Source organism: Eubalaena glacialis, chromosome 1, assembly GCF_028564815.1.
Source record: "Eubalaena glacialis isolate mEubGla1 chromosome 1, mEubGla1.1.hap2.+ XY, whole genome shotgun sequence".
Lineage (NCBI taxonomy): Eukaryota > Metazoa > Chordata > Mammalia > Artiodactyla > Balaenidae > Eubalaena > Eubalaena glacialis.
Window position 1 is genome coordinate 152,998,373 of NC_083716.1, and position 13,489 is coordinate 153,011,861.

The 13,489-nt window shown below is 35.9% G+C and overlaps 1 protein-coding gene across 1 annotated transcript in view; it reads left to right on the forward strand.

Moving 5' to 3' along the window:
* Positions 1-942: 942 nt before the first annotated feature.
* Positions 943-13,489, forward strand: part of ARHGAP15 (Rho GTPase activating protein 15) — a 593,253-nt gene continuing 580,706 nt past the window's right edge. The window contains exon 1 of the mRNA XM_061199772.1: positions 943-1,107. Within this exon, the coding sequence (XP_061055755.1) occupies positions 943-1,107 (165 nt within the window). The remainder of the gene's footprint in view (positions 1,108-13,489) is intronic.

Consider the following 13,489-nt stretch of genomic DNA (forward strand, 5'->3'; position numbering starts at 1 on the left):
AAAGAGTAGATGTATTCATTTGAGGAACTGGTGGGGAGGAGCAGCTGAAAAGGATTATGGATTTGGGAAGCAACTAAAAGCCCTCCTGGTCCACCCACCCAATTTATTTCCTTTGTTTTCTTTTCCTGAATTATTGTTTTCTCACAGCCGCTCCTTTAAAATTTGCCCACACTGGATTTTCCTACCTGAATCAAACTCCTTCCATTAAAATAAATGTAAATGTAAATAAATAAATAGTGTTGATGTGCTGATTTTCTCTTTCTTCATAGTCTTCATAAATATTATGTCCAACTAAGCGACTAAATCTAGTTCAGTTGGCAGATGGCAGTGGACAAAGGAATTTTAATGTTTCCCTGTGGATATGGCAAGTGGGGGTGGGGACTGGGACCCTGCACCATGCTAATGAGGCCAAGCCGACATATTTGATAGTCAATGGGACCAGCTTGCTTTCCTCCAATTTTACACACTTAAATTTGACCTTATTCACAGAGGTTTTTGTTCACCAAAAAAGGCTGCTGGTGGTAGTGTCTGGAGGTGGTTTGGGATGGGGTGGGTGATAGATCAAAGACGTTGTGAATGAAACGAGCATATACCCGGAAGATGCTTAGTTGGCAATATCATTTCTATAGAAGGGAGACCATATCATATTGCCATTAGGAGTTCCTTAATCGAATTAAGAAACTACACAGAATTTGAGTGTGCTGTCTATGAATTGAAATCCTCTGGCACGTATACAGTACCGTCGGAATACAGAGGTCCAATTGATAAAAGCACTACAAAGTAACTACCTTCTTCTTCATCGCTCAAAGAGGCGGAGACTTTATTTCATTTTTGTACTTTAATGATGTATAGGGATATGCACTCCACCAGGAGTTTTTCATGGAAAAGCATATACTTAGAATAATATAATGCTTTTATATTTCATCAGGATAACATTGTAATATGCAGAAGTCTACAAATTCTGATACTTCTGTGGAAACACTGCATCCCACCCGCCAAGGTGCTGGAGCTGTGCAAATGAGAATCAAAAATGCCAACAGCCACCACAGCAGGCTGAGCCAAAGTAAATCCATGATCCTCACCGATGTTGGGAAGGTCACTGAACCTGTAAGTCAAATACCCCAAGTTCCCTGATATATAGAATTTTGTAAAAGAAGGGGAAAAAAAAAAAGCTAATTAGCCTTGTTTTATTTGTTTTCCTAATGTGCATGAGAAAACTGTTTTTTGTAATGCATTTTATCTTGCCTACTTATAGTCATAATTATATCCCCAGTTGCAAGAGAAGAGCTGGGCTTAATCCAGAGTGATAAAGTGGATTTGGAGCTAGACTGAAGAGCACCTTTGACTCATTTTAAGGGCCTCCACTATCATGCTTCAGTGTCATAAAAATAATGAGGTTATGCTAGCATGTGGTGTTTGTACTTCCAAATACAGTACATCACTTTGAAAAGCCAGAGGCTAAAATTAGCTAAGAATAAACTGAGAAAAAAATCTTTTAAAAAACGTGAAAATCTCTTCCTTAAAATCTCCCAACAATATATGATATTGGAAATTACAATCTGATTTGGAATGAGCTTGAACATTTGAAATGGTGTGGAGATTTAAGGTTTGGAGAGGAAGCCATTTTGTCTCCATAATGTGTCATTAGGAAGATTTGAAATAAAATAGTTAGAGATGAACTCTACTGCCAATTGTGTCCCTGCCCCTGCACGCATCCTGAGCCACTAAACATACTGATTGCAATGAGTCTCCTCTGGTTAATTTTCTTCCATAATGGTGGTAACTTGCAGCTGAGGCCATAGGATGTTACAAAATTATTTATGCAATGTTAGCCACTCTTTTGGACCCTGTATCTATTTTGTTTCTCACAGTGAGAGCAAGAGCAAGAAATAGGTTAGCTGGGGACAGGCTGTGAGTCCCAGTGACCCTGCAGTAACATGTGAGCTATTAATTGAGTGTTCTGTTAATATCATAGGGGCCTATGAAATATTCAGCTCCCTAACTGAGTTATTAAATGAGACCAACTTGCTGAGTAGCATGTTACCGATTATATTTATTTGCTGTTTTTCACTCGAATTTCAAGTGCAAAATTAACCCACAACGATCTCAGGAGCCTGAGAAATGTATGGTTTTAATCATCCTTTCTTCAGGTATTATAGACAAATTTAGCATGAGGAAGCCAGTGATTATATTTTGAAAGTGAGAAACATATCCCTAGTTAAGGTACTGAGAGATGCATTTTTCTTTCTTTATTTTCTCATTTAAAAGTATTATCTGCTGGGAGGCACAACATGGCCAGCCTGACTTGGCGTTGAAACCTGCTAAAACGTTCCTCAACCATGAACTTGAGACAATGGTTAGAGTAAATTATTGGAATCTCTATAATGTATTATCAGTAAGAACTGTACCTTTGGAAAAGTTTAAAAGTTAAGTATATTTAATGATGCCTAACATATTTTATTGGCTGTGTTTAACAAAAGGCACTATGCCGCAGTTGTTTTTGACAAGCATGAAAACATCACAGCATGAGACTGCAAAAGGAATTATGGAGAGAAATTACAAGTGATCCATCTCTCAATGAATTATCCACCTCAATAGCCCGCAGAACTCAGCTACCAATTAACACCTACTTTATTACATGTTGGGATGTACTTAATAACTTTCATGTGTTTATGCACTATTACCTTGACTGATGCCTCTTGTACAATTAGGCATAATTGGCATATCAATATGCAAAAGTTAAAAGGATTAACCCTCTTAAAACTAATGAGCATTTCTGTATCCAGCTGCTAAATGAGACAAAATTAGCATTTTTCACTTTTGGGCAGGATTTTATCATGCAGTTTCTCATTGTTGATATTACCTTGTTACATAACTTTAGTTTGGGCGGTTATATGCTGGACTGCTGGAGAATCAGAGTTTTCCAAAGTTAAATTAGCTATAATTATCCCAGCTTTTGTTTCCGCATTCTTAGCCTCGGCAATATGTATTCCTCGATAAGGAACAAAAATAAAAGTTACTTTTGGTTATGTGTGCTTGGTGCATAATTATATAAAAGGGGTATTTTAGTGAGGATATGTCATTTCACCGAGAAAACTTGGCTCAGAGATACTGTATTGAAAGCTTGCCATGGCACTAATTTTCTTTCTGTCTCAGTTCTTTTCATCCCTTTTTTTCCATGCACAATTTTCTGACTGGATACTGACAGAATGTAAAGTATTTTGGCATATTTATTCAAACAAGCCTGTTAAAGATATCTGCTCAAGCTAAACTAAGAACTTGATTTTTCAGAAGTTGGAGGTTGGGGTAAGGTCAAAGGGGGAGATTTTGAACTTAGGAGAAGTGGGAGGAAATGCACACTAAAAATGTGTGCACAAATTCACGTGTGGCATGGCTTGCTGTAACAGAGACACATACATTTAATCTGTACAGAAAAAAATTGAGTACTTAGAGACTATATATGTATTATGCATCCTATTTAATATATATGGCGTATATATACTACTTGTCACTTGCAAATCAATTATGCAAATCTAATATGGACTTATCAGAGTATATAATAACACAAAAATCTGGTATTACACATTTCTATGATTTCACTTATTACAAAAACATGATACAAACATTCTAGGGTCAAATCAATTGTATAATTTTGTCATTAATTCATAAAGTCCTCTTAAAATTTTGCTTAATTAATAAAAATATGTTAATATGACTGTGAACTCAGAACACAATATAAAATTCTCCTATACATGTCATAAGAGCCTGTATTCTTGGTATCTTAAATCGAGGAGTATTTTGAAATGCCAATATAAACATTTATTCGACCCTAAGCTGTGCAAACACAGGTGAATTTACTTGTTGAATTAAAAGTTTTGATTGCCTAAGTGCTGCAGGGTAACATTCCAGTAAAACAGGTATCAATACTCCATTAGTATTTTATTGGTGGCATGCATCATTTTCTTCAAACACCAAACAATCATTTTTATGTGGTTCATAAGATCAATGCCTTTTCAAAATTCAGAGGCCACTTTGCTTTCTAAGAAGTGTTGGAGAGGTGGAACGTTTGGACATCTAATGACATGGTTAGTAAGAAAATTGCGTATCTGTGAGAGCCATCTGGAGACCTTCATTTGGTGGGGAGGGAGCGCTCTTTGGTCTCGGTGATTTGTTGTCTCACCCTGAGCATTGGAGTGAGACCTCTTAAAGGTGGACTGCTGATTTACCTGAATGTGCTAAACACAGAAGCAGAAGGCTTTGTGAAGAACGTAAATGGGGGCAAGTAAAGTGTGCCTCTTTAAGGGCTAAAAAGGCTAATGTGCAATCCAGCAAATAGCTAACGCAAAAGGTTTAATGTGGCTTTGATGTTACTTATAAGAGGGATGCCCAGCCTACTAGACAGTTTGAAAATAGATATTAATGAAGAGTTTAAATAGCCCAAGTCAGGAAACTGCAGACATAGGATTTGCAGGCAGGAGCAGTTCCAGCATTTAATACTGGTGTCTTAAGCAGCAACGTGTATGAATATTCACCATTTCCATCTTGTAAACCCTGCAGAAGTGCATCACTCCATTCATAGCCATCATGGACAGGGAAATATTTTTTTAATTAGTGTTCAGATAAAGACTTAGGTCAAGCCATTCCTAAACATTAACATACAAGACTCCTTGTGCTTCTCTTAACATACAGCGTTCCTTCATTTTTCTTTTTAATATATTATAAGGAAAAAGAGGAAACAATTTTCCTTTGTTTCTTACTTCTGTGATTTTAGGATACTTGCCAAAGTTGTGGCTAGCTAAAAAGGCAGACATAAAAATTGCTACTAAAAATATAAGCCTTCTGTTTAGCAGAGATTTTGAGAAATATTATGAGGCTGTAGGACTTGTCCATGTTTACTTCAAATCAAGCTTATAGATAGGTTTGAGGCTTTGTTTGTATAAATTGTCCTGAAGTGGATCCTGATATTTAATTAAAATGACACTAAATCACATTGAATTGATAAGACTTGGCATCTCAAACAAAGGTAATTGCCCGTATTGGTTTTATACAAAAATAGCGCTGCTTGGAAAATGTGCAGCCAACACAGACTGTCAACTCCATTTATAGATCAATATGTGAAAACCATTGATCAGGCAGGCATGTATAACAGTAACACTTTGCATTTATTTGTTGTTTTCATACCACATTAAGGCTTACAGGATTATAGGCTTCCTAAATATTTTGACTTCCTCATAAATATATGATCTGTTGAATGTTAATTAAATCAGAGTCTGCAGCCATCTCTAAAATTGTTTTTAGTTTGATGATTTCCTTTTATTGCTGTGGATCGTATGATCTGAAAATGGATTAGTTTCCTTCTGCATAAAGATTATTAAAGCTTTAATGTGTCCTATTTAGTGTAAGATGTGGCTGCCTTTTTGCTTTGAAAAATATAGATACAGACAATTATTTTCTCTTAGCAAGTGGCTGATCTGTTTTTATTAACTGGGCATTCTCAGAGCTCAGGGTGGAATTATTTCCTGACATAGTTTGCACACTCTGTAGATAACAGGTCTTCTTGATTTTTCCTGATAGAATTTGTTTTCTTTCTTTTCTTTTTATCTAGCTCTGTAGTACAGGTATCTGATCAAACATTATGTAGAAAATAAACTCATCACCTCAATTAAATTCTAGACACACACATATAATTTGAATTCTATTTTTCTGATTCAAGAACAAGCCTTATGAACTGTTCTTATACACTGCATTCTACAGTTAAATCTTTCTTATCTCATCAGTGTAAGGACAGTGTTTTTTTCCTAATCTTTATTGGACTATTGCGGATGACATTTGTAAGCCATTTTGGTTTATAAGGAAAAGCTGGAGGACAGTGGAGTCAGACTCTCCATAGATCCAAACCTCAGATATGACTACGAAATAATGTGTCTTCCACTGCAATTTTCTCTGCCACTGAGAGGTCAATTTTGTTGAGAAATCTTTTTATATCCTCTATATACATTAGGAGTACTGCTTTCAAGACAATACTTGGTTTTATATACGATATTAAAACAATAATAAAAGAAACAAGATTTCAGAAATAGAAAAAAAAAAAAGAAATCATGAAATTCAAGGGTTAGCTAAGGTAACCAGTCTGCTGTAAAGCAGAAGAAAATGTTTATTAGCTAGATTTTTGACTTTTAAATAAAATGCCCTGGGGTGGGAGGCAGGAAAGAAGAATAAAAAAACACTAGAGATTTCTTTCCTTGTCCTTGCCGTCCCATGTCATCTTATGCTGTGAAAATCTTTAACTCTGTTTACCAAGCACAAATTGGACTTGCCAAATGTTCAGGAAGTTTTCATTGACAGTGTAGAGTCTGTACTTCAAAGAATGAGCTGGGGCTCTTGAGTTCACGTTCGTGGTTGCATCGTTTCCATTTTAACTTGAGCATAGCTAAATTTGTTTATAATCTCCTACTGATTGAACATGGCGCTGAATGTACATGAGATACATTTTTTTTACTTTAGTCCTCTGATTACTAATTTGAATCCAAAACTCTAACCTTGTTAGCATCTGGACTTATTTCCATAATAACAACCCCTTCAGAACCTACAAAGTAATGAATAATTGACAACAAATGAAATGTTTTGATAGTTGTCGGCACAAAGCATGTTTAATGTTTTGTGTTGCTTCCTAGCTAATTATGTAGATGACACATTTGTCAGACCTTGACTGCCATTAGAAACGTGTTTCCAGAGGGGAGAAAAACAGGCTATTCATAGAGTAATTAACTAGAATGCTCAATGACCTGTGAGAGATTTCAAATCGCTGCCAGTTCAGACATTGTTTTGTTACAGAAGCAGAGGGGTAATTAAAATTCCAAATTACAGTCCTATGATGGAGCATTTGTTTGTTGACAGTATACTCTTACTCTAGTTTGTTAATTCTTTTTAAAATTGCTTCTAATCCATTTTATAGCTTTAGGAGTTCCGTCTTTGAATTTACTGACAACTAATATTATGGTAAATTGTACTTCAATGGAGTACTGCCTTCCTCACAGTTTCAAGGGAGCACAAGGTGGGTGGGATAAAAATAGCTCCTTCCCTAAACTGACATATCAGGTGCTGTCAGTGGGAATGCCACTAAAGTGTAACATCTTGTTAAATACTGTGTTTCCAGTTCTGTATTAGGGGAAAATGTCCTGGCAGAAAATACAGAGATTAAAAAGGAAAGCAACTATGAGCATCTAAAAAGGAGGAAAAAAACTCATCTCCCAACAAGAAATGATTGATTAAGGTGTTCTATTAAACAAGGAGGAAGAGAGAGGAGTTAGGGCTGAGGATGATTTGGGGAATGTGTTGAGTTCAATGCAGAAGATGCAACAGTCTGTAGGAAAGCTCTCATGGATCAGTCAAAAAAGGGCGTTTTTACAGCGGTACCTTCCATATCAGGTCAATAACAAACTGTAGGATAACGGGTATCATGCATGAATTTTTTCAAGGCATTATTGGCATAGTTTACAAATCTGGAAGGCCAACATAGTCTAAAAAATTCAGCTCAAGAGAAATATTTATTCAGGTTGCTGAAAGTGAGAATATAGTTTTATTAAAAAGATCTGACAGAAGTCACACGGTATTTGATGCAGGCGAGCTGACAGAGGCATCCAGTGAGCGTTGATTATCCCGAAGTCACTGTCAGCTAGGATTGATTTTCACTTTCTCCGTTTATGTAACAGTTCCTGTAATACAGCTGACCCCGAATCATGTTACCTTGTCATTTCTCTGCATGGATCAAGAAGAGATGAGCTGAAAATAGCTAGACACTGACCTTGAACTTGCCAGAAAAGTGAGAAGTGACAGTGGGGTTTTTCTGTAGTACATGTACAAAGATTAAGGCGAACTGTTCCTCTGTTGAGTTCACTGTAGCAGCACAAGGGGGCAGAGCAGTACTAGAGATTACAGGTAAAATAGATTCTGCACCAGCATGTAAAGGCTCTGAAATACCGAGTTGAGCCAGAGGTCTCATTTTTACGTCTTAGTGTAGACATAAAGGAGAATTACTGATGAATCAAAATCTTGGGTCCCCTGATGTTCATAATCAGTAATCTAAAAGTATACATTCTAATTAAAAAAAGGTTACCTAATACGCTGTGTGGCAGCAGCTATGCTTTTCCACTAAGTTATTTGCAGCATCTCTTATTTAATTCATATAATACTCTTCACCCTTAAAATAAGTTAGTCACTTAGAACCATAGTCACTATTATTATGAGGGTTTTATGGCAAATTCCTAAGGTAATATGTGTCATTTAAGGTACAATTGTATCAGAAGCTGGGAACAGTCTTTTTATACTATTAAGTATCAAAACCCCCAAATTAAAATTGGGCAGTGTTATATGGTGATGTACATGCACAAAAAGGTGAAATGCAAGCTGGCAAATAATATTTGCCATTTGATTTACGTTTTTCTATACCTTGTGCATTTTCCCACCTTAATACTTGCCTCAGTTTTCAAACATTTCCTTTAATAGATCATCACTATAACCTTGATTAATCTAAAACACAGTATGTTGAACATTGTCCTTTGATTGCTAACGCTTAGTTAAGCTAAAGCATTGTTTTACTGATGCAGAATGTTTCTTATAAATGACACTCAAAGAACTTGCCAAGTGAAGCAGAGAACTGAAGCAGGTTGAGAAACAAGAAGAAACACTGACTTGATTATCCCCTAGGCTGTAAGTGCCTTATGCAATGGCAAAATAGCATCTTTGCATGCGTGATGGCACAATAACATTGCAAACCTCTACAGTAACAAGATCCTTTCTTGCATATAGTAGATTCTTTCTGTGTGTGTGTATGTATATAAACACAGATATCTATTATACATATATAAAAATACAGTAAATATATATATATACATACAAATGCATATATACATCTCTCACTTCAGAGAGAGATATGTATATAATATTTATATATTTGAGATTATTTTTATATTCTACAAAAAATAGCCACCTACATATATTTACAAGCTGAAATATCAAGATTGCTTCAATACTCTTCTTCCCATAGATTTAATTCAAGACAGACAATGTTAAGATCTGAGAAATAAGTAGAATTCCAGTATGTTTCAAGGATGGAATAAATAGGAGATCATTTGGTTCCCAGAAATGAGGTTGAAAATATTCAGAATAACTATGTCATCACAGAAATCTATAGTACCTAGTTTTTGGCCTCACATGGAAGAAGATGGCTTGTGCTGTTGGAGCATAAGTCCCCCAATGTAGGTTTTGATGTGTGTGTGTGTGTGTGTGTGTGTGTGTGTGTGTGTGTGTAGGAGAGATGGGGATGGGGTGGATTTATAGTTACAAAATTGGTGTGTCTAAAGCTGGTGTCTTTGAAGGCAATCCTGAGGAACAGTCGCTTTCCTTTAGAGTCACACATCTACTTTGCATTCCTGCTCCTCAGAGTGTGCAGAAGACCTCCTGTGTGCCCTCTCCCAGGTGGTAGGAAACCCATCCCTAAATGGTTGATTAGCTTCTGCTTCTGAGGTCAAGGCAGACATAAAGGTGTTGACTGCTAAAACACATCCCCAGAGTTGTCATTCCCCCTCCCTTCAGTGTGTAAGGCTTTTAATAAGGGACTTTAGTCCCTCATATGTTCAGATTCAGTTTATTGTTACCATCTGTTTAATTACCCTCTCAGGTTTGTGTTGGGAAGCATGAAACTATCTTATCCAGCCTTTGAATCTCTGTGTTCCTAAAGAGATGTGGGTAAAGTACATATCAGTTTTCAAAGAGCATATTAAAAACTGATAAGCAGAACCATCTCCAAACAATACCATGTAACAAAAAGGCATTTTTTTATACATTAATGCATGTTGCAAGTAATTAGCAAATGTACAGCGATGTGGCACTTTCTCCCAGAAATGATGCCATCTTCTTTATGCGCAATCTCATATGCTTCTCCTTTTAGATGATGGATTTTTATGATTCCCATTCACTTCCAATGCACTGGCAGTACGTTTATTGAGGAAGAGATATGGGATTTCAGTTGTAACAGGATGTATGGTTGTCATATGTCAAGCAAGTTTAAGGATATGCTAAAATGAGAGATAAATCATATGCTCCAAAAATGAGGATAGACTCTTTGGGGAAGGTGAGAAACCCAGAGGAAGTTCAGTTACTTTATTCTTTCTGCTCTTCCTCCTCTACCTCATTTTTATTATTGCATTCCATTCTTCTTTTTTTTTTTTTTTTTTCCTGGAGAAGCACCAGCATGTTGTTTCTGGTGGCCACTGTAGTCACCATGATATGATGCATTTTTCCACATGTAAATTTCTTTGATAAAATTACACTGGCTGACACAGACCTCTCACTCATTTATGTCCAAATTATTTTATATACCAGCATTTGGGTGACATAAAACATAACAAAAAGTGAAACAAAGCCAAATTCTGGTGTTTAAGTATCAAAATGTTGTAGAGGTCTGGCTTTGAAAACCAAAAGGAAATAAATCAGGTGATTATACTTACTAAATAAAAAAAAATGTCAAATGTTTACTGATGTTTCATATTTACTTATCCCTGAGGAGGTGATTTCAATAAGTGATTTTTTTTCCTGAGATTCCAAGATATCCGATTAATAATGTGTTTGAAAATGTCCAGAAGTGGTAGTCGTGTTTTTATGTGAGTGCCCTTCCACAATACCATAAACACAAACGACCATGGTACTGTTTTTTTTTTTTTAATCCCTTCATGAAGAAACCAGTGCTGTTCTTGCCTCATAATCTTATATTATTTCTATGGAGGAAGAGGAATAGTGATGACACTAACTTTCCTCCACTACTTTTGGACACCTGACCTGCTTTCTTTCCCACAGGGTAAAAGGAAGCTGCAGTCTTCGTATTCCCAATGAGAAGGGACATGTGTCTCCTTGCATTGAATTGTCTTAGATCATATCATGTAGCACAAAGTGACCCAATATAGGAAGACAGGAAAACAAAGTGACAGTTTTGTTTGCTCAAATATAAACACCAACATCAAAACTTGGGGGCAAATCCTAGAGTCCCACTGCCAGATCACAGGAATTAAATAGCAAGAGCTGATATTCTGTACTTAGATAAAATGTATTCAAGGAGTAGTCTATAATCAGCAGGGAAAGGATAATGAATAAATAAGCTTAGCTCAGGTTAGACAAAGTGAGTGTAACTACTACTCTTAAAATCCATGAGAAAGTTAATCTGGCTGATACTTGATAATATATCACCCACTGTGGTCTTACCTATTGATCATAGCCTGACAGTGGGTAACATTTCATGGCAACTTCCTCTTTTACCGTGAATTATTGACAGTATTAATGCCAATAACACATGATCAAATAGACAGGAAAGAAGTTTACTTTCCTGGATGTGCTATCTTTAACCTCCATGCTTTTAATATCATCGTTTAAAAAAAAAAAAGAAAAAGAAAAGAAAAGAAAGAGAGAAAGAAAGAAAGACATTTTCTTTCTTGTGTTGAAATTACCAATGAATAAGATTTTACTGTCACACAGATTATTAATTTGGTATCTTTATATTTCTCATCTACAACACATTTTGGGTAATAAAGCCCTAAATATAAGGGAACCTTATAATTGTTATTTTTACCCTGGCATCTTCAGTCTTATGTAACAAAAATCCTAGAGAATGTTACTCTAATAGTGTGTCCTGAGGTCCCTGCATTAATAATTTCCAGCTCATGGAGTTGTCATCATCCCAACCCATTAAGAGTCCCCAGACTGAAAAGTTCGTGAGCAGGTCAACTACTTTCATCCATTCATTCATTAGTCCATTCTTTTATTCATTTGGAAGACATTTACTGGCACCTACTGTATGTCAGAGACTGCGTTGAAACCTGGGGACGCAAAACAGAAAGGTTCTCTGTCCTCTTGGAGTTTACATTCAGGTGAGGTAGAATCATTATCATGGGATAGCCCAGGCTCAGCCTGTTTGCTTCCTAGATGTCATCATGGTCACCACCAGCTCCTCCTCATTCTCAGTAGTGGTACTAGCATCATGTACCTTACATTTTGTCAGAAATATTATACAGTGTTTAAAATTGACCTATGAAATAAGAGACCTTCACTGGCTCTTCCTGTAGACGCATGTCTGTGGATTGTAAATCTCAAACAAGACTTTTCTAAAATTTGAAATTGTGGAACTCCCACCGGATTTTAGCCTACTTTAAACTCTCTTTAGCACACTTTAGCAGACCTATTTCCTATGTCTTTTTTCCTTTGGCAAACAAGTTATTAGAGTACTTTTTTTTGGTAATAAATGAAGGTGCAAGTATTCTCAACTGGTTAAATTTATAATGCCATTTTTATTCATTACCCATTCTTATTCCCTCTTCCTTAGTCTTCAAAAACTTATCATAAATGTTTAACTGGAGTAGTTGAAATAGTAATTTTTATGAATACAAATTAAAATGTTAGTATGTATATTTGACATCTAGGGCTGTTTATGCTTTCAACAGGAAAATTGAATACAGACCCAATTTAGACTTTTACGGAGCATTCAAAATTTTCACCAAGTTCTTGACTTTTAAACATTTTTTATTATTATCTTTGCTGATTATCTGGCTGAACGTTGTCCTCCAAGTACCCGTGATTTGTGAAATTTTGGGGGGTTGATGATGGAAGGAATGATTTAATTTACACACCCACCTAAGTAGTCGCTATCATTAGTGTTATCCTCATCTATTTAAGAGGAGCACGCTATCATAGTCCTTAAGATACACTGCCGGCTGTGACACTAATACGCGCCTGCGCCGAAGCAAAGATCAGAGAGCATAGGCTCAGTTGGCAGTATGAGCTATTTTGAGGTTTATTCTATTCAGGAAAAAAAAGAAAGGAAAAAAATGTTTTGAAGAATAATTTCTTCAAATTGCATAGACAAACTAGGGTCAAAATACAGTAATATCCAGGTTTTGAAATAAGCCAATCAGTTGACCAGTTTAAAGACTTAGCTCCACCTAAAGCAAGGCGATTCTTAGGTATTTTCGAATAAAGACATATCTCCCTTTATTGCGCTTCATTTTATTTCACTTCACAGATATTGCGCTTTTTTTTTTTTTTTTTTTTTTTTTTTACAAATTGAAAGTTTGTGACAACATTGAGTTCAGCAAATTGGTGCAATTTTACCAAGAGCATTCGCTCATTTTGTGTCTCTGTGTCACCTTTTGGTAATTCTCATGGTATTTCAGAATTTTTCATTATAATTATATTTGTTATGGTGATCTGTGATCGGTGATCTTTGATGTTACTATTGTAATTATTTTGGCATTTTTTAAAAATAAAGTATTTTTTAATTAAGGTATGTACTTCTTTAGACATAATGCTATTGCGCACATAATAGACTACAGTATAGTGTAAACATAACTTTTATATGCACTGGAAACCAAAACATTTGTGTGACTAGCTTTATTGTGATATTAGCTTTTTTGCAGTGGTCTGGAACCGTACCTGCAATGTCTCC